The 22,168-nt window shown below is 40.8% G+C and overlaps 1 protein-coding gene across 1 annotated transcript in view; it reads left to right on the top strand.

Annotated features, from left to right (window-relative positions):
* Positions 1–22,168, top strand: part of LOC106613496 (ubiquitin carboxyl-terminal hydrolase 13) — a 57,992-nt gene that overhangs the window by 7,923 nt on the left and 27,901 nt on the right. The window contains 9 exon segments of the mRNA XM_014215785.3: positions 1,035–1,160; positions 3,384–3,444; positions 5,790–5,911; positions 8,322–8,464; positions 13,916–14,100; positions 14,303–14,397; positions 14,601–14,806; positions 15,141–15,212; positions 15,593–15,686. Of these exon segments, the coding sequence (XP_014071260.3) occupies positions 1,035–1,160; positions 3,384–3,444; positions 5,790–5,911; positions 8,322–8,464; positions 13,916–14,100; positions 14,303–14,397; positions 14,601–14,806; positions 15,141–15,212; positions 15,593–15,686 (1,104 nt within the window).

Below are 22,168 nucleotides of genomic sequence, written 5' to 3'. Positions count from 1 at the left end.
AAATGTATGTTCCTCGGCGTACACATCACGGACAAACTGAAATTGTCCACCCACACAGACATTGAGTTGAAGGCACAACAGTGCCTCTTCAACCTCAGGAGGCTGAAGAAATGTGGCTTGTCACCTAAAACCCTCACAAATTTTACAGATGCGCAATTGAGAGCATCTTGTGGTGCTGTATCACCGCCTGGTATGACAACCACAGGGCTGTCCAGAGGGTGGTGCGGTCTGCACAGCGCATCACCGGGGGGAGGCAAACTACCTGCCCTCCAGGACACCTACAGCAACTGATGTCACAGGAATGCCAAAAATATCATCATGGACAACAATCACCCGAGCCACTGCCTGTTCACCCCGCTACCATCCAGAAGGCGAGGTCAGTACAGGTGCATCAACACTGGGACCGAGAGACAGAAACTATTTTTCAATCTCAAGGCCATCAGACTGTTAAACAGCCATCACTAACACAGTGAGGCTGCTGCCTACATACAGTCTTGAAATCATTGGCCACTCTAACAAATGAATCACTAGTCATTTCATTAATGCCAATTTAATAATATTTACATGTTATATTACTCATCCCATATGTATATACTGTATTTTATACATCTATTGCACCTCGCCAATGCCGCTCGGTCATTGCTCATCCATATTTATATGTACATATTCTTATTTCATCCCTTTTAAATTAGTGTGTATTAGGTAGTTGTTGTGGAACTAGAAGCACAAGCATTTCGCTACACTCGCAATAACATATGCTAACAATGTGTTTGTAACCAATAAAATGTTGATTTGATTAAGTGTAAAATAATATAATAAAAAAAAAAATTGAGCATACAGTGCATCCGGATAGTATTCAGACCCCTTGACTTTTTCCAGATTTTTGTTACTTTGAGCCAACAGTTGTCAGCCACACTCTAGTGGCTGACAACACTAGACTGCGTGTGTTTTGCATGTTATTCACCGTGTGTGTGTGTGTGTGTGTGTGTGTGTGTGTGTGTGTTTTATTCACCACATTATGTTTTTGTCCACAGGAGTCTGAGGGAGGCTTGTATGTGTGTATGAACACATTCCTGGGCTTTGGCAGAGAACATGTGGAGAGACATTACCGTAAAACCGGACAGAGCGTTTACATGCATCTCAAACGTCATGTCAAAGAGGTAAGGGGTCATACCATGTGCTTAATTCTATATTGGTCTACACTTACAGTGCAAACAGTACGTACTGCACCTTTGTGTTCAGTTTTGGCAAAAACCATTGAATGAAAATATCTATTGAACTGATAAGAGGCTGGCTTGTAAGCTTTCTAGAGGATTTTAAAGAGACATTTACAAAAATGGCATCTTCATCTCCAGCACCACCCTAACATCAACGTATGTGAAAACAGCACGTTTCTATGTTTTCGAGTCAAAAAGATAGAGGAAGAAAAGTGTGTTCCAATGACATCATCCTTAAACACTTTTGACATTATCTGGTACTTTACTAACCGTTGCCTACTTATAATTGGTTAAAATCTGACATCATCTACAAAACATATAAACCTTCACATATGTTGACGTTGTGGTGACCCTGGAGATTATGAAGTTGGCATTTTGTTTTAAACAAATATTTTTTTGGGTCCTATGTACTTATTCATTTGGAAGTCCCCTATCTTCAGATTTGTTAGGTTCAACCAATACAGTGGTCTGCTTCGTGCGTGCCTTGTGTTGTGTTGTATTCTGACATGAAGAACTGCAGAGATGGGCACACTGTAACCTCACCATTTCTGGTGTGATTTCAGATTAGTCAGTGATGGATCATTGTATGTAAGCCTCTGCGTGCAAGTGTGTGCCATCCCTCTTCCTTATTTTGGCCCGTTTGGTAATGTTCTTTCCCTCCATTGATTTTCATTGAGACTGTCACTGATAATCCTCGTCAATTTAAACTGCCTCCTGAGAAATGCTTTCAGTGAATAATCTTTGAGTCATCTGCACTTTGCATAGGCCTATGTAGTAGTAATAAGTTAGAATTGTGTAGTTGGCGTGGGAGAAGGAAGCCTCAAGCCTGCACTCTACAATCCGTTATTGTTGTTATGCTACAAACATTTGGATCTACATCAGATCCTGATACAACCTTCAAAATAAAAAAAATACGCAATGCTTATTTTATTGCTAGCAACCCGCTCAAGGCCGTCAGGTTAAACGGCCATCACTAACATTGAGTGGCTGCTGCCAACATACTGACTCAAATCTCTAGCCACTTTAATAATACAAAATTGGATGTAATAAACGTGTCACTTTAAACAATGCCACTTTATATAATGTTTACATACCCTACATTACTCATCTCATATGTATATACTGTACTCTATACCATCTGCTGCATCTTGCCTAAGCCTATGCCGCACGGCCATCGCTCATCCATATATTTATATGTGCATATTCTTATTCATTCCTTTACACTTGTGTGTGTGTATAAGGTAGTTGTTGTGAAATTGTTAGATTACTTGTTAGATATTACTGCACGGTGAGAACTAGAAGCACAAGCATTTTGCTACACTCACATTAACATCTGCTAACCATGTGTAAGTAACCAATAAGAGTTTATATATTACAATCACTTAAATGATCACTTAATATCACTCACTTTTCTGTTTTCCTGACAAATGGATATAGCCATGTAGTTCTTTCCTCCATCTTACAGCAACAGATCAACGAGGTCAGAATGCTGGTCTCTATTTAGAATCGATCGCAGTAGGAGAAATTGGAGGTTCAGTTGTAAACGACAACCTTAGCTGTTACCGTTTCCTCTTGGTTCTAATTGACCCCAGATAAGCCCCCCTGCAAGTGATTCTATTTCCATGCCTGGATCTGTCCAGAAACAGCTGGCCGCATTGCGCCTTCTCCTGGGTCTGCTGTTTTCCCGTGTGGCCAGTTGGTCCCAGAGTGCGTCTGCATTCTTCCTGTCTGTTCGACGCGGCCGCCTCCCTGCCCTATTGCGCAATCGATGGGCATCCACCTGAACCCGATTTGGATCAGAAGGACCCGGTCAGATCACAATGAATGGGCTTGTAGCCTTAGCTAGCGACTTGAAATGTTGACACTCTACTGACTCTACTCTATTGATTGTAAAAAGCCCTTGGTTTCATATTGATTGATTTATCCATGTGTGGATTTCTATGGCTGATACTGTTATAATTGACAGTTTCTCAGCCAACACTAGACTGTTGTATTAGTGTTGATAAACCAACATTACATTTACCAAAACAGTTTTGGTATTCTTATTTGTCGTTAATAATTTTTGGGGAAAATGACGGGGATGTTTCATGGCTTGCTTTGAGATATTAAGACATATAACTTGATCCATGAATATCATTTCTACCTGTTGACTTGTGTTTCCCACAGAAAGCTACAGGTGCCGCAGGGGGTGCCATCCCCAGAAGAAGAAACGGAAAAGTGTTCCTAGGTAAGCCTGATACTTGTACTGTCCTAAAATGGACTCGTCTATCATCATGGGGAGTTCCCCTTAAACTCAATCTCCTGATGGCTTATTTACAGTACAGTCACCTTTCTCTCTCAGTAGTCTGTTTGTACCCAGGATTCCTGAAGAGTAGGACAAGACTCTACATTTCCCCTTTCTAATCGCAACCTGGTGGCGTTTCAAATATCAGTGTAGTTAATTGAAAACGAGTTTGAAATGGAATACTCTTAAATCTAATAATAATAATAATAATAATGTTTTAATAATCACATCCTTCTCAAGAAAATCTTGATCTGCTCCAAGTATTGTAGTCGTTTTTGCACACTGGCTGGGTGCAACTGTTAGGGGAAATTGTATGTTATCGTATCATGCTGTTAATGTTTTTATTTAGTTATATGGCAGTAGCCCTACACTGGTCCCACACTATTTTGCCTAAATGGACATCTTCCCATGTCCAAAGTCGAGGCCCCCAGTCCTTTACTGCAGTGCAACTCTAAATTTAGCTCATTTATTTGTATATGCAGTTAGTAACCGTGCTAAATCCAAAGTGCCACATGCCCGACCTGGCCTACTCCCCTCCTGCAGGGGGGTTAGTTTACCGTGGGCTGCCCCTGCCTGTCGCTCAGCCGTCCTCAGCTGCTGCACCCTGTCAACCCCACCAGCTGACACACTTATGCCACTGGCCACAATGACGTGGGCAAGGGAGGGCCAGGTGGTGCTGGCTCCTCCCGCCCTAGCTGACTGTCGTTTAAACATCAATGCTTGCTAGTTACCTCCCCTGTTGAACCGCCCCACCAACATTCCCTTATCTCCCACTATCTACTAAAGCCGGATAACCAGCCGCTTTACGCCTTGCCTCTGTAGCTTACGTACGCTGAAGCGCTAGGCTCCAAGCGTCACGCTCCCATTATTGGACATGCTCGATTGTCGTCTTTCACTCTGCAGGCCTGACCCCATTTTGGAGCCTCGTGGACCCAGAGGTCCCTCTAGCCTGACGTGAACTGCATTCTCCCTCCCACTCTCCTCTCGGCTTTGACTCCCATTGGAATCCAAGCTGAAACAAAATTGTGCTTTGGCATTTCCATAAAAGTCTGATGATCTAATCAGTCAACCAGCAGCCCACCCAGCCAGGACATCATCTTGTTACCAGAGGACTGGGGTTGAAAGGTAGACTAGGGTCTATGTATGCAGTAACCTTAATCTGACTACTTACATGACTGAACAATTCATCCATTATTTTACAGTTTCGGAAGTCATAGGAACAGTGGGAGATAATAATTAATTTGACTCTAAAGGTTCTGTCTGAGATGTCCCAAATACTGTACATGTAAGGTTTTGATTGGCCAGTTATGCGCTGATGAGTGTTCTCGGATAAAAGTAGATTTATACCGGATGAAAGTAGATTTAATTAAATGATGGGCCTAATAATGGAGATGTCATTTAACTGTAAAAATGTATTACCTTTTTGTGGGATGGCCACAACCAGGCATGTCTCCATCTGATTGTCAAATAAATCACTTCAAAAATAAGGTTCTGTGCAACACGTTTGTCCACTCCAAAATAATAACAGATTCTAAAACGGTGCACTTTGTACCCGCCATTTGATGAATGGAAAGAGAGGTCTATTAAAACACCAAAACGTGTAAGGACATTCAGCGATTTATATTCTACATTGATTGATCTGTCCGTGGGCGTCTCGGTCCCGGCCAGTCATCTCTGCCTTGGCAAATGTTTTGTGTTCACGTCAAACAGCACCACATTTTGGAGAGTATACCACAATGATGGTATAATAGCCTGCAGATGTCTTGCCATATTTGTTTTAAATATTATGATAGGCTCACATTTTACCGGTACGGCGTACCGGCTTACTTTCACCCCTGAGTATTCTATGAAATTCTTGACAATCTATTCTGACATTTTTAAACGAGGACTTTGCATCATACTATTCTCAGTTGAACTCTAACAGCTCTGCAGCTGTGACATCTAACCCTAAACCCTAGTCTGGGTTAGCATCACTTACTAGATGTATATTTTATTAAGCCAGCTAACGTGGAAGATCAAATGTTCAAGAAATGCAAGTACACACCCCGTTTTTATATCGGATAACCCACATGTCAGTTACCCTCTAACAAATTACATGAGATCAGAAATGGATTAATCACCTGAAATGCCTACCATATTCTATGATTTTTATTTGATCCTATCATGTCACTTTTATCCCATCTAGCCAAGACACATGCTTCGTGAAAGGCGCAGGCTAATCAATGGTATAAATCATCACTCACTGTTTTATGGTAACTGAATGTCAATGTCTGCTTCCTTTCTTGAAGATTTAGAACTAAACGGTGATTTTAACGGAGATGAGTATGAGTGTGAAGACGAGGCCAAGCTCGTCATATTTCCAGACCACTTCGAGATCCCCTTACCAAATATTGAGGAGTTGCCTGCACTGGTCAGTGAGTGTGTGCCCGTGCCCTCTGTGTGCCATGCATTCTGAAGGGAAACGGCGGTTCGCGCACCGTCCTTTGCCTTGAATATCATGTTTTCCGATGCCATAGGTATCCTGTGATTTTCTTTTCTTTGCATGCTGTGTTATTTTGTTCACCACAGGGTCTTATGGTTGTGAAAGCCATTGTGTGCATGTACTGGTTATGACACCTACATAAGAGTGTCAACTCACATTTAATCAAATACATTTTTCCCCTGCCAAGAAGTTTCCTTTCGTTTTGAATTTTTTTTTTCTTAAATCCTTTGTTGTAATCAATTCTTTAGTCATGTTTTTTTTCTTCTTCATTTTAATAACCTTATGACCCTGTCATGAAGCATTATGACCATCCTGTGTCACTTTACTTGAACTAAGAAAATAAACTTTATGACGCTGTCGAAGCATTATGACCATCATAAGCCTATTACGCACATTCCCTTATATCAGTCATCAGTCAAAAAGAGGGTGTCTTGTCCTGCTCCTGCATTCACCCCAGTCATCAACAACAGAGCATTGGGGTAGGCGCTCATATCTGACATCAATGTGTGCGCAATTACAATGATAATTTAATATGGTCATTAATAAAAAATAAAAAAAAGTATATGACAAAAATGTACTGTTGACACAGGCAATGGTCTAATATAATGTTTTGAGTTTTGTGGGTTTTTACACTCATGTGGGTGTCATAACCTGCCATAAAATATGTCACAATAGGTCAAAATGTGTCAGTGTTATGACCATATTATAACTGGTTATGGCAAGTTATATCAGTTGCTATGGCATATTATGACATGGTATAACGCTGGGTGTCAAGTAAAGTGTTACCGATAAGTCAAATCAAAGGTTGCGTACACAGATTTGCAGATGTTATCACAAGTGCAGCGAAATGCTTGTTTCTAGCTCCAACAAAATAAACAATACTCACATAATCCAAATATAATACATGTCAGAGACCGTAATATAAATGTATATTAATTTACGCTGAGTATACCAAACATTAGGAATACCTTCCTAATATTGTTGCACCCCCCCGTTTTTCCCTCAGAACTGCCTCAATTTGTCGAAGCATGGAATCTACAAGGTGTCGAAAGCGTTCCACGGGGATGCTGGCCCATGTTGACATTGCTTCCCACAGTTGTCTAGTTGGCTGGATGTCCTTTGGGTGGTGGACTATTCTTGATACATACGGGACACTGTTGAGCGTGGAAAAACCCAGCAGCGTTGCAGTTCTTGACACAAACCGGTGTGCCTGGCACCTACTACTATACCATGTTCAAAGGCACTTCAATCTTCTGTCTTGCCCATTCACCCTCTGAAAACCTCACTTACACAATCCATGTCGCTTGCAATTGTTTCAAGGCTTCTTTAACCAGTCTCCTCCCTTTCATCTACACTGATTTTGAAGTGGATTTAACAAGTGACATCGGTAAGGGATCATAGCTTTCACCTGGTCAGTCTGTCATGTTTTGTAAACTCAGTGTGTATATACAGTAATAGTGTTTAAAGACAGTATATGAATAGAAAAGGTGTGTACAGCAGTAGTTATTACAGTGGTACAATTGCAGAAGTGATTCCAGTGGTGCGAAGCAGGGTTGGGGTCAATTCCAGTCAGTTCAGGAGGTACACTGAAATTCCAATTTTCTTCAATGCTTTTCAATTTGGATCATTTTGAATTTGGTTTACTTGACTGAATTAACTGGAAAATAAATTGACCCCAAACCTGGTATGTATATGATTTAACCTGGTTGTGTTAATCATGTATATAGTATAATGGGCAGGACTTCCTAACAGTAGCTTAGATAGTAGTATTGGTACTGTAATAACAATTTAGTCTGTCCAATTTCTATCGACATTATAGTTTGAAATTAGATGTAATAACTTCAATGAATAATGTAATAACATGATTAATACATTTTTTTACACACCTGATAATGTAATAGCCACCGGAAAATGTAATAAGTTATTACTATATCTGGGAGAAAAACTATTACATTATCAATCAACTGTTTTAATAAGTTTTCTGGAGATTTACTACGTTATCCATTTGTTACATTATATAAAAAAACATGTATTACATGATTTAAAAGTAACATTTATTTGGCGTTGTTACGTTATCCCCTGTTACAGGCTTACTCCCCTACCAGTAACAGTGAAAGACAAATCAGCGAGACATTACCATGATACTCTATATTATTAACAAAGTTTCAGGAACATATCCTGTGTCTTATCCTCACTGATCTAACTGGGATCAGGTTATATATTCTCCTGTATGTACCACAGTCCTAGACCTGTGACTAGTCCTAGTCTTATTATGTCAGTGATTCACATCTCCCCAGTCAGTAGATCTAATGCCTCCTGTGTGTCCCGTGACTCCCAGGTGACAATAGCCTGCGATGCCGTGCTCAACGCTGCGTCAGCCTACAAAAAACAGGAGCCCGACTCCTGGGACGATGAGATCCAGGTTTCCAAACATGCTAGGAGTCTCCGGCAGCAGGACAACGGCGTGAAGATCCCACCCAGGTAACGAATTGCCTACTGATTGGGCTGACAGCTTTTATCCAATAATGTAGAAAGGAGGTCGAGAGAGAGAGGTCGAGAGAGAGAGGTCGAGAGAGAGAGGACGAGAGAGAGGTCGCCCCATCCGATGATACCCCCGGACAGAGGCAAACAGGCAGGATATAACCCCACCCACTTTGCCAAAGCACAGCCCCCACACCACTAGAGGGATATCTTCAACCACCAACTTACCATCCTGTGACAAGGCCGAGTATAGCCCACAAAGATCTCCGCCACGGCACAACCCAAGGGGGGCGCCAACCCAGACAGGAAGACCACGTCAGTGACTCAAGTGACGCACCCCTCCTAGGGACGGCATGGAAGAGCGCCAGTGACTCAGCCCCCGGAATAGGGTTAGAGGCAGAGAATCCCAGTGGAGAGAGGGGAACTGGCCAGGCAGCGACAGCAAGGGCGGTTCGTTGCTCCAGAGCCTTTCCGTTCACCTTCACACCCCTGGGCCAGACTACACTCAATCATAGGACCCACTGAAGAGATGAGTCTTCAGTAAAGACTTAAAGGTTGAGACCGAGTCTGTGTCTCTCACATGGGTAGGCAGACCATTCCATAAAAACGGAGCTCTGTAGGAGAAAGCCCTGCCTCCAGCTGTTTGCTTAGAAATTCTAGGGACAATTAGGAGGCCTGCGTCTTGTGACCGTAGCGTACGTGTAGGTATGTACGGCAGGACCAAATCGGAAAGATAGGTAGGAGCAAGCCCATGTAATGCTTTGTAGGTTAGCAGTAAAACCTTGAAATCAGCCCTTGCCTTAACAGGGAGCCAGTTTAGGGAGACTACCACTGGAGTAATATGATACATTTTTTTTGGTTCTAGTCAGGATTCTAGCAGCCGTATTTAGCACTAACTGAAGTTTATTTAGTGCTTTATCCGGGTAGCCGGAAAGTAGAGCATTGCTGTAGTCCAACCTGGAAGTAACAAAAGCATGGATTAATTATTCTGCATAATTTTTGGACAGAAAGTTTCTGATTTTTGCAATGTTACGTAGATGGAAAAAAGCTGTCCTTGAAACAGTCTTGATATGTTTGTCAAAAGAGAGATCAGGGTCCAGAGTAACGCCGAGGTCCTTCAGTTTTATTTGAGATGACTGTACAACCATCAAGATTAATTGTCAGATTCAACAGAAGATATCTTTGTTTCTTGGGACCTAGAACAAGCATCTCTGTTTTGTCCGAGTTTAAAAGTAGAAAGTTTGCAGCCATCCACTTCCTTATGTCTGACACACAGGCTTCCTGCGAGGGTAATTTTGGGGCTTCACCATGTTTCATTGAAATGTACAGCGGTGTGTCATCCGCATAGCAGTGAAATTTAACATTATGTTTTCGAATGACATCCCCAAGAGGTAAAATATATAGTGAAAACAATAGTGGTCTTAAAACGGAATCTTGAGGAACACTAAAATTTACAGTTGATTTGTCAGAGAACAAACCATTTACAGAGACAAACTGATATCTTTCCGACAGATAAGATCTAAACCAGGCCAGAACTTGTCCGTGTAGACCAATTTGGGTTTACAATGTCTCCAAAAGAATGTGGTGATCGACGGTATCAAAAGCAGCACTAAGGTCTAGGAGCACGAGGACAGATGCAGAGCCTCGGTCTGACGTCATTAAAAGGTAATTTACCACCTTCACAAGTGCAGTCTCAGTGCTATGATGGGGTCTAAAACCAGACTGAAGTGTTTCGTATACATTGTTTGTCTTCAGGAAGGCAGTGAGTTGCTGCGCAACAGCTTTTTCAAAAAACGTTGAGAGGAATGGAAGATTCGATATAGGCCGATTAAAAAATAATTTTTGAACCGAACAAATAATTTAAAAAATAAATACTATTAAAAAATATATTTATATAATTTCTGTGTCAAGGTTTGGCTTTTTCAAGAGAGGCTTTATTACTGCCACTTTTAGTGAGTTTGGTACACATCCGGTGGATAGAGAGCTGTTTATTATGTTCAACATAGGAGGGCCAAGCACAGGAAGCAGCTCTTTCAGTAGTTTAGTTGGAATAGGGTCCAGTATGCAGCTTGAAGGTTTAGAGGCCATGATTATTTTCATCATTGTGTCAAGAGATATAGGACTAAAACACTTTAGTGTCTCCCTAGGTCCTGGCAGAGTTGTGCAGACTCAGGACAACGGAGCTTTGGAGGAATACGCAGATTTAAAGAGGAGTCCGTAATTTGCTTTCTAATGATCATGATCTTTTCCTCAAAGAAGTTCATGAATTTATTACTGCTGAAGTGAAAGCCATCCTCTCTTGGGGAATGCTGCTTTTTAGTTAGCTTTGCGACAGTATCAAAAAGAAATTTTGGATTGTTCTTATTTTCCTAATTAAGTTGGAAAAATAGGATGATCGAGCAGCAATGAGGGCTCTTCGATACTGCACGTTACTGTCTTTCCAAGCTAGTCGGAAGACTTCCAGTTTGGTATGGCGCCATTTTCGTTCCAATTTTCTGGAAGCTTGCTTCAGAGCTTGTGTATTTTCTGTATACCAGGGAGCTAGTTTCTTATGACAAATGTTTTTAGGGGTGCAACTGCATCCCTAAATTTTGTCATGTGGCAGAGAGATGTTTGGTTGCAGCTTTAAAGCTAATATCCTGCAATACTACACATTTTGCCATGAGGCACTGGCCCAGTGCAGTCAAAAACGTGGTTTTCTGTGTTTTATATACATGGAGTATACAAAAGATTATGAACAACTGCTCTTTCCATGACTAGGTGAATCCAGGTGAACGCTATGATCCCTTAGTGATGTCACTTGTTAAATCCATTTCAATAAGTTTATGAGAAGAGGAGGAGGTTAAATAAGGATTTTTAAGCCTTGAGATAATTGAGACATGGATTGTCTGTGTGCCATTCCGAGAGTGAATTGGCAAGACAAAAAAATCTAAGTGCCTTTGAATGGGGTATGGTAGTAGCTGCCAGGCACACGGGTTTGAGTGTGTCAAGCACTGCAACGCTGCTGGATTGTTCACGCTTAATAGTTTCCCCTGTGTATCAAGAAGGGTCCACCACCCAAAGGACATCTCGCCTACTTGACACAACTGTGGGAAGCACTGGAGTCAACATGGGCCAACAGTATCCCTGTGAAACACTTTCGACGCCTTGTAGAGTCCATGCCCCGACGAATTGAGGTGCAAAAGCGAGGGGTGCAACTCAATATTGGGAAGGTGTTCCTAATGTTTGGTATAGTGTGGAAATGTATACCAAGTGAGGTTGGAATAATATTGTGAAAATGATAATGCCCTTACAGCGGAAGAGCTGTTTGAAAAGACTGGCTGAAATTTCAGCCTGTTTTGGTGACATCACCAGGCGGTAAGAGTTCCAAACCTCTGCCAATAACAGCTTGTTTTCAGTTTTCCCGTCCCCACTCAGTCCACTCTCAGACACTCCTACCAAAATTATTTATTGAGGAATTGCTCTTTTTAAGAAGCAATTTTTGTTTATTTTAGAACATTTTATAAAAAATATTCACAGAAAGGTACTGAGTTGTTACCCAGAAATGATTTTATATTTATACTGAACACAAATATAACTGGAACATACAACAATTTCAACAAATTTACTGAGTTACAGTTCATTTAAGGAAATCAGTCAATTGAAATAAATGAATTATTGATGCTAATCTATGGATTACACATGACTAGGCAGGGGTAGGCCTGGGAGGGCATAGGCCCACCCACTTAGGAGCCAGGCCCACCAACTCAAAATGAGCTTTTCCCCACAAAAGGGCTTTATTACAGACAGGTATACTCCTCAGTTTCATCAGCTGTACGGGTGGCTGGTCTCAGACGATCCCACAGGGGAAGCAGCTGGATGTGGACGTCCTGCGTGGTTACACATGGTCTGCGGTTGTGAGGCCGGTTGGACGTACTGCCAAATTCTCTAAAACGACGTTGGAGGAGGCTTATGGTAGAGAATTAAACATTAAATTATTTGGCAGCAGATCTGGTGGACATTCCTGCAGTCAGCATACCAATTGCACGCTCCTTCAAAACTTCAGACATCTGTGGCACTGCACATTTTTTGTGGCCTTTTATTCTCCCCAGCACAAGGTGCACCTGTGTAATGATCATGCGGTTTAATCAGCTTCTTGATATGCTGCACCTTTTCAGGTGGATGAATTATCTTGACAAAGTATAAATGCTCACTAACAGGGATGTAAACAAATTTGTGCACCAAATTTGAGAGAAATAAGCTTTTTGTGCCAATGGAAAATTTATGGGATCTTTTATTTCAGCTCATGAAACATGGGACCAACACTTTAAATTTTGCGGTTATATTTTTGTTAAGTAAAGATAAAAAATGGCTGCGTTGGACCTTTTTAACAACTTGAATTACAGTGCATTTATGTAAAAAAAAAAATATTGGGGTGGGGAACACAGGAGGTATTGAGTTGAAAAATATATAATTTATGGAGTACTGTGGATACCAATATCCCTGTGAGCCTCCCAGGCCCATGTTACCCAGGGTTAATGTAAATTGTAAATTAATATTACATTGTATTGCACCCGCTTAACTTATTCCACGGATCCCAAAATGTGTTTAATATGCATTAAAACAATTACATGTAATTTTTTTATATATTTTTTTATATATATTTTCAGGTCTGGCCGCGGAACCCCTGCAGTACCTCCGCGGAGCCCACTTTGAGAACAATTGACTTAATTTACTTGCACGTCCCTCCACTTTACTTGTGGGATTCTGCCCCCATATATCTCTCCTGGTTGAATATTCCCAAGGTCAGATCACATAGGCCTACATACGCAGAAAGCATATGCTCTCTTTCAGATGTATTATACTGGCATGGTTGTCATAGGTAGACTTCTCAGCAACTGGTCAATCAATTTCCTGTGCTAAGGATGGGAATTATGAACGGTAGCGAATTTAGATTGGTCCGAATGTGGCTGGGTCACTCTGTAGATGAGACAGAAGGTTACCACACTAAATATAACCCCAAGCAGACACCCATGTGCAGCTGCATCAACTCTGTCACTCTTTGAGGTGCACAAAACATGATGGGACACACCAGAGCACTTGGATTAACTTGGCCGACCCATTTCTCAGCAACTCTCCAATCAACAGGTGTTTTCTTAGCTGTCTGAAGCCAAGTTACTATGTAACGTTACAGTGCCTTTTGCCTGACATGGAAGTTACTCCTATTATTTAAGCATTAAGAAGCACTAGTGTCCAGAAGTGCTTTATAATGAGAAACGTTAAAAACACACAAGACTGTCCTACCCTTTTTATTGAACATAATTCAGGTCAACAAATGAACCCCAATGAGAGAGAATGCTTTTCGGACATTCTTGCCATTTTGTCCTGCAAGGAAAAACGACACTGAAAGAAATGTATAAGAGCAACATGTGATATGACTCAATGTTTCCCCCCTGTCCCCTCTCTTCTCAGTGGATGGAAATGTCAGAAGTGTGAGATGAAAGAGAACCTGTGGTTGAACCTGTCAGACGGAGCGGTGCTTTGTGGGAAGTGGTTCTTTGATGGTGCCGGAGGAAACGGCCACGCCTTGGACCACTTCAAAGACACTAACTTTCCCTTGGCAGTCAAGCTGGACAACCTCACCCCAGACATAGCAGGTCAGTGACACATATTGGTGAGAAAAGAAAACTTGGCCCGATTTCAGTGTTTTTAATTCTTCCATTAGTATAAAGCAGACTGCCCCTACTAAACTGTCCCTTGTGTTGTGTATAAACTGACCATAAACCTACGTCAATTTGTTGTTTGTGAAGTTATGAGTAGCAATTAACTTGTAACTAGGTTTAACTGTTTCTCTCTCAGATATTTATTCGTTTGATGAAGAAGAAGCCGTCCTGGACCCGCAAATATCCGAACACTTGCAACACTTTGGAATAGACATTATACAGATTCAGCGGGTACGTCTTGCCGTCATTGTAGGAATACAATTTGTGATTTTCAACAACTACTGTCTGTCAATGTCACCAAAAGTAACCTATTTCAAACAGCCATTTCCATTTCACATAGAATGTGGACCTAGAATAATATCAATCATCTCTGGGTATGGCTGGACCCCCATTTTGAATGGGGACTCCCTCCTTTTATTCCATTGATTGAATAGAATGGAACAGATAACGACCACCACAACACAGACAACACAAACAACGTGCGGCCGCGAGTCAGCGAGTGGGAGCTGATCCAGGAGTCGGGCATGAAGCTGAAGGCAGTGTACGGCTCGGGTTTCACGGGCATCAAGAACCTGGGCAACAGCTGCTACCTGGGCACCATCATGCAGGTCCTCTTCAGCATCCCTGAGTTCCAGAGGGCGTAAGTATCACCAGCAGCTGGGATGGTGTGGGAGAGGGATAGAGGGAGATCGAGAGCGAGGCCTCCAGAATGGACTGGAATAAAATAGTAAATCAGGACGTTGGGTGTGGGGTTCTAGGGGGGTCGTCATGTTTCGCCCTCATACAACAACACCGATAAAGATGACTATGAAAGAAAAGTGACTTTACCTAAAGGTCTTATTACATGTTTTGTACACATCTATTGGATAATAGTTGCACAACAATACCTACAGTACTGTAAGTGGCAGGTTTATACGAGTGGATGAATGTAGTGTTCAATCTCATATTGTATGATGTCTGTTTTTAAACTCTAGGTATGTTGGAAATCTACAGAGGATATATGACTACTCACCTCTTGACCCCAGCACGGACTTCAGCACACAAATGTAAGTCAATACACAGTTAAATAATGTAGTTATCATGTTTATGACCCTCACCATGTTGATTTGATTTTGCTCGTCACATAAATCAGCAAGTTGTTTACCACTGGTGTTGCCCAATCTCTTTTGTTCTTAGTAGCTGTTAGTGGTTTGAGTAGCTGTTACAATGCAAGCATGTGTAATGGGTCATATGTGTTTGCCCGTTTGGTCAATAATTTAATTTATTTCCTTTTTTTGTTTGTATGTTGATGGTGGAGATGGTGTTAGCAAAGAGCTTTTCTTAGTCAAGTTTGAGCAGCTACTGTATTACAATGCTAGCTTGTGTAATAGGACAGGACATATTGGTTTGTCACTAATCCATTGGTTTGTTTTTGTTTATCCACCAGGGCTAAACTTGGCCACGGACTCCTCTCAGGCCTGTACTCCAAACCACCAATGAAATCCGAGCTCATTGAACAGGTGATGAAAGAAGAATACAAGGTATTAGACTGGGTACGTCCAGCTCGATATCTGGTTATAATGTGAGCATGCAAAATTACAGACTGACAAATGCCAATTTGTAGAATGTATTTGTTTTGTGGTTTCCAGATAAGTAGGCGAAAGAGCTGTGGTTAACTGTGTACTGTACTTTTCCTCTCCAGTCATTATTCAGCCGCTAGTTTTTTAAACTTCTAGTAATGTAAGTGTAATATAATGAGGAGTCTGCATTCAGGTCAAAACAGAATGTTATTGGTTTCCGAGCGTCCTCATTACATGAACAAGCTAAAATAAGTCTATGCTGGTAGTGTGAACAATGCATAAGCATTTGTAAAAATGTCTTTCTCCTGAACGTTTGTTCTGCTCGGTCTTCATGACTTTTTCCTCTGTTCACGTTTCTTGATATATAAAAATAAGCTGAGGAATAGTCGCTAGAAAAAATCCCAGACACATGGAATCATGACGAGTATGAACTCTGCCTCTAAGACACAATGAGCACGGTTATGGACACAATAATACGATTATTGTGGCTGGTCAGATTAATATAATAGTTTGTTTAAAACGTTTACATGCTTTAGAAGAAGAATAATTTGTTTACATGGACACATCTGAAGTCAGGCTACTTGATGGGACTTCAGATGCATACTTTGAGTTTTTCAGAATTTACTTCACATAAGAGGGGAGGTTCACTCTGCTGGTGCTGGCAAATGTGCAGATCAAATACACTGCTGGAAAGCTGTTTACATGTCCTAATAATTAGAAGGATAGCTCAGAAAAGCAGGTGTTTTAATCGACGTATGCTTACTTCAATTTTGACCTTATGCCGATTTAAGATGAGCAGAGTAAGGTTTTCATATGACTATTTCCATACTCTCCCTACTGCCGTAATCAGTTTAAGGTCGAATTATACTGAACAAAAATATAAATGCAACATGTAAAATGTTGGTCCCATGTTTCATGAGCTGAAATAAAATATCCCAGAAATGTTCCATCCGCACAAAAAACGTATTTCTCTCAAATTTTCTGCCCACATTTTTTACATTTATTTCAATTGACTGATTTCCTTATCTTTGAAATTGTTACATTTATATTTTTGTTCAGTGTATTAGTGTGCATGTAAACGTACTCAATGTGAAATTTTACAGTTCATAGGCCGTTTTAAAATTCAGACAAAAAAATAGGTGACGTCCATAAGTGATCCCTTGTCAATGTTTCTGATATTAGCTTATTCCGAAATTACAACTGATATTCTATATTCATGTCCCAAATGTCGAACATGGCTTCTCCCTTTTTGGCTCCTTTACCTCGTAGATAATAATCTGATTGGATTTAATAGGTGAGGGCAGCATGTTTCAAGTTAAAGTGCTTTCACCTATGTGGTTACAGTGCCTTCAGAAAGTATTCACACCCATTTCTACACATTTTGTTATGTTACAGGCTGAATTTAAAATGGATTAAATTGAGATTTGCTGTCACTGGCGTACACACAATATCCCATAATGTCAAAGTGTAATGATGTTTTTAGAATATTTTACAAATGTTATAAAAAATGAAAAGCTGAAATGTCTTGAGTGAATAAGTATTCAACCACTTTATTTATTCATGAGTAAAAATTTGCTTGACAAGTTGCATGAACTCGTTCTGTGTGCAATAATAGTGTTTAACTACCTCATCTCTGTACCCCACACATACAATTATCTGAAAGGTCCCTCAGTCAAGCATTGAATTTCAACCACAAAGACCTGGGAGGTTATCCAATGCCTCGCAAAGAAGGGTAGCTATTGGTAGATGGGTAAAAAAAAAAAGACAGACCTTGACCATCCCTTTGAGCATTGACGTTATTAATTCCTCTTTGGATGGTGTATCAATATACCCAGTCACTACAAAGATACAGGTGTCCTTCCTAACTCAGTTGCCGGAAAGGAAGGAAACCACTCAGAGATTTTAGGCAAATAGGAGAACTGTTTTAAAGTCACCAATCAGTCATTAAACATTGTAGTTACTCCACAATACTAACCTAATTGACAGAGTGAAAAGGAAGCATTTACAGAATAAAAACATTCAACAACAAGTTAAACTGCAAAAAAGGTGGCAAAGCAATGTATCTTTTTGTCCTGAATACAAAGTGTTATGTTTGAGGCAAATCCAATACAACATATTACTGAATTCCACTCTTCATATTTTGAAGCATAGTGGTGGCTGGATCATGTTATGGGTATGCTTGTAATCGTTAATTAAGGACTGAGGAGTTTTTCAGGATTAAAAAAAGAAACGGAATGGATCTAAGCATAGGCAAAATCCTAGAGGAAAACCTGGTTGTCTGCTTTCCACCAGACACTGGAAGATTAATTCAGCAGTACAATAACCTAAAACACAAGGCCAAAGCTACACTGGAGTTGCTTACCAAGAAGACCGTGAATGTGGCTGAGTGACAGTTTTGACTTTTGGAAATCTATGGCAAGACTTAAATGGTTGTCTAGCAATGATCAACAACCAATTTGACAGAGCTTGAAGAATTAAAAAAAAGAATAATGGGCAAATGTTGCACAATCCAAGTGTGGAAAGCTCTTAGAGACTTACCCAGAAAGACTCACAGCCATAATCGCTGCCAAAGGTGCTTCTACAAAGTATTGTCTCAGGTGTGTGAATACCTATGGAAATGCAATATTTCTGTATTTTGTTTTCAATACATTTGCAAACATTTCTAAAAACAGATTTTCACCTTGTCATTATGGGGTATTGTGTGTAGATGGGTGAGAAACAAAATCAATTTAATCCATTTCGAATTCAGGCTGTAACACAACACAATGTGGAATAAGTCAAGGGGTGTTAATACTTTCTGAAGGCACTGTGTACAGTAAAAGGCTATGAAATAAGGAAATGAAGCACTAAAAGCCTTTTGGAAAACAGCCTATGTTTCTTTACACCCCTGACTTCTCTTAGCCCTTATTAGCCACAGCAGTAATGGATAGGGCAGGAATGTGGCTCTGCATTTCATCTGAGGCCACGGCTAGTTTTGGACACAGACAGCTGAGTGGAACACCGTTGCCTGGCAGAATGGGAAAAGGAAGGGACTTGTGCAGAAATATGTTTTCTCCTCTGTCAATATTCATTAATTCTCCTTCTGATTAACTTGTAGTTAAAACAATGTAAGGCTGTGTTGCATGTCTTTAAAAAAATATGTTCAATATTATAACCCAATATTTGTCCCCAATCTATATTTGGGGTGTCTAGATGTTGGATCTTAATTTGCCCCCTTTTGTCGCAGAAGGAACATAATCCTGCAGCAGGAGGATTTTGAATTAATTTTTTATATTTAGAATCACAGCCAGATTTTACATGAATCGATACTATTGGTTCCCCTTTACGTCTGTATGAATGTTTCACGACCCCTTGACCAATGAAATGTATTCAAAATAGCTTGTCATCAAACCCTGTATCTCCACCATCACGGCTCTTGAAGTGAAGCGTGTGTCTTCACGCCTGAGGATATTTTTCTTTGTGGGTTTTTAGCCAAATGCCATCAGAGGTAAGTTAAATTACCTTCTGCCTTGGTAATATTATATATTTCTGGAGTAAGAAGTATTTCTCAGATAAAATTCTGCTGTGTTTTTGAGGGCGAGTGCAAATCAAATGGCTAGTTTTGGCTAACCCAGAATCTGACAGACAAAGTTTCATGTGTTTTTAGCTCCCCATATGGTCTCTGCTTGTTGGCTAACTAGCCAACTTGTCATTGGTATAAAGAGTGAACAAATTAATCAGGTGTGTGTGTGTGTGTGTGTGTGTGTGTGGCAATAACTAACTAGCTATTACATTAGGTTGTCACTAGCTAAACTGGCTAAGCTAGCTAGCTACAGTGTCAACCATGTAGCTAGCTAACGTTAGCTAGATCAACCAAACCATGAGGTCGAAGGAATTGTCCGTAGAGCTCTGAGACAGGATTGTGTTGAGGCACAGAACTCTGGGGAAGGGTACCAAAACATTTCTGCAGCATTGAAGGTCCCCAAGAACACAGTGGCCTCCTCATACTTAAATGGAAGAAGTTTGTAACCACCAAGACTCTTCCTAGAGCTGGCTGCCCAACCAAACTGAGCAAGAACCCAATGGTCACTCTGACAGAGCTCCAGAATTCCTCTGTGGAGATGGGAGAATCTTTCAGAAGAACAACCATCTCTGCAGCACTCCATCAATCAGGACGTTATGCTAGAGTGGGCAAAAAGGATCTCTGTACTTTGCTCCGTTCATCTTTCTCTCGATCCTTACTAGTCTCCCAGTCCCTGCCGCTGAAAAACATCCCCACAGCATAATGCTGGCACCATCAGGTTTCCTCCAGGCGTGACACTTGGCATTTAGGAGAGAATATTGTTTCTCATCTCCTTTATGCAACCGCTGTGACAGATTTCAAAAAAGCTTCACGGGGAAAGCACACTTTGCAATAATCTGAGTACTGCGCTCACAAGCAATACAGATACCCGCCATTTTGGAGTCATCTAAAATCATAAATAGCATTAGAAATATTCACTTACCTTTGATCTTCATCAGAAGGCACTTCCAGGAATCCCAGGTCCACAATAAATGTTGTTTTGTTCGATAAAGTCCATAATTTATGTCCAAATAGCTCCTTCTTGTTTGCGCATTCAGTAAGCTACTCCAAGTGTAGGAAGCGCGGCCAAAATGTCACGACGAAAAGTAAAAAAAAGTTATATTTACGTTCGTTCAAATATGTCAAACGTTGTATAGCATCAATCTTTAGGGCCTTTTTAACTTAGAACTTCAATAATATTCCAATATTCCAATGTCTTGAAAAACGTTTTGGAACACAGCTACCCCTCACGTGAATGCGCGCCAATGAACTCATGTGCTTTCCTGAGTCAACAACTTCCAACTTCCTTTGTTGGCTCTCTGTTCACCATAGAAGCCTCAAACAACTTTCTAAAGACTGTTGACATCTAGTGGAAGCCTTAGGAAGTGCATAATGAACCCTAAGTCACTTTGTGTTAGATAGGCAATCACTTGAAAAAACTACAGCCTCAGATCCTCCACATCCTGGTTGGATTTTTTTCTCAGGTTTTTGCCTGCCATATGAGTTCTGTTATACTCTCAGACTTCATTCAAACAGTTTTAGAAACTTCAGAGTGTTTTCTGTCCAAATCTACTAATAATATGCATATTCTGGTTCCTGGGCCCGAGTAGTAGGCCGTTTAATTTGGGTACGTTTTTCATCCGGCCGTGAAAATACTGCCCCCTACCCAAGAGCGGTTAAGTAATCACGAGGCTCATTTGAATTTCTCATCAAAGTTTGCCTTCACCACCCCTCTAGTTTCTTAACTCCCAAAGAGGAAGAAGAATGTGGTCCTCCTGAGCACACTGCACAAAATGGCTGAGATCAGTGATCGTGAGGACAGGAAGCCAGCCATCATCCTGGACTACAACCACAAAGGAGGCCTGGACAAGGTGATTGGAACTTACAGCTTCAGGATGATGACTGGCCCCTGGTCATCTTCCATAACATCATTGATATGTCTTCATATAATGCCTTCGTGATATGGAACGAGATCAACCCTACCTGGATACCTGATAAGTGGAACAAGAGGAGGGTGTTCCTGGAGCAGCTGGGAAAGGCACTTGCAACCCCACACATTCAAAGAAGGGAGTGCCTCCCCCACACAGCAGCCTCTGCAGCGCTTGTGAAAGCTGTTCAGGGGGCTGAATCTTGTCCTGAACAAATACTATGTGCTGCACATGTGAGAAATACATCTGAAAAGTCCATGCACACACACTTGCATACTGGCCTACATGTGCTAATTAGAGTTGATTGATTTATGTTCTTCACGTTTTCGTTTTGTATTTATTATCTTGTTTTATTCTTATTTATTGTTGTTTATACACCTTGTGGGTGGGGGCAATGTTTCAAAAAATGGGAGAAGACTAGTATTTTGTAGTTGAATTCCTCATTGTACAGTGTATATAAGAATATATCACTATGTTGCCAAAAAAGTTCAAGACTTATTGTTTCCCTTCAATAAAATGCATTCAAAACTACTTTCTGCACATTTCTGTTACTTTCTTAGGTTATAAAAGTGCTATCTCTTGTTAATAAAACCCACTGATTTCTGAATTGTGAAGAGGGGAAAACCCAGATATTCACAAAGTTTGTGATGAATGACAGGTTGTTTCTTCATGCAAAATAGATTTTGTGTTTAAAATTCAATTAAGCTGCTTTATTTTAGGGGTTTAGTGAAGGCGGGTCATTTTTTTAACCTTTAGGACAAGGGAGTATACAGAATGTTAAGACTACACAAGGGTTAAATGTGCTCTCATTTAACAAATGTGCAATTTTGGCATTTTTCACTGCCTAGATGGCTAGCTGCTGCATATCAACTTGTCTTGCTTGAGCAGTGTGAATTGTTCCTAATCCAATCTGTACAATACAAGCCCTGAATCCTCATATTTCCTTTCAGATTACCGACATAGAGGGACTCTAC

The sequence above is a fragment of the Salmo salar genome, chromosome 10, assembly GCF_965601325.2.
Source record: "Salmo salar chromosome 10, fSalSal1, whole genome shotgun sequence".
Classification (NCBI taxonomy): domain Eukaryota; kingdom Metazoa; phylum Chordata; class Actinopteri; order Salmoniformes; family Salmonidae; genus Salmo; species Salmo salar.
Note: the sequence above shows the minus strand (reverse complement) of the source record. Positions and strands in the feature narration are given on the sequence as shown.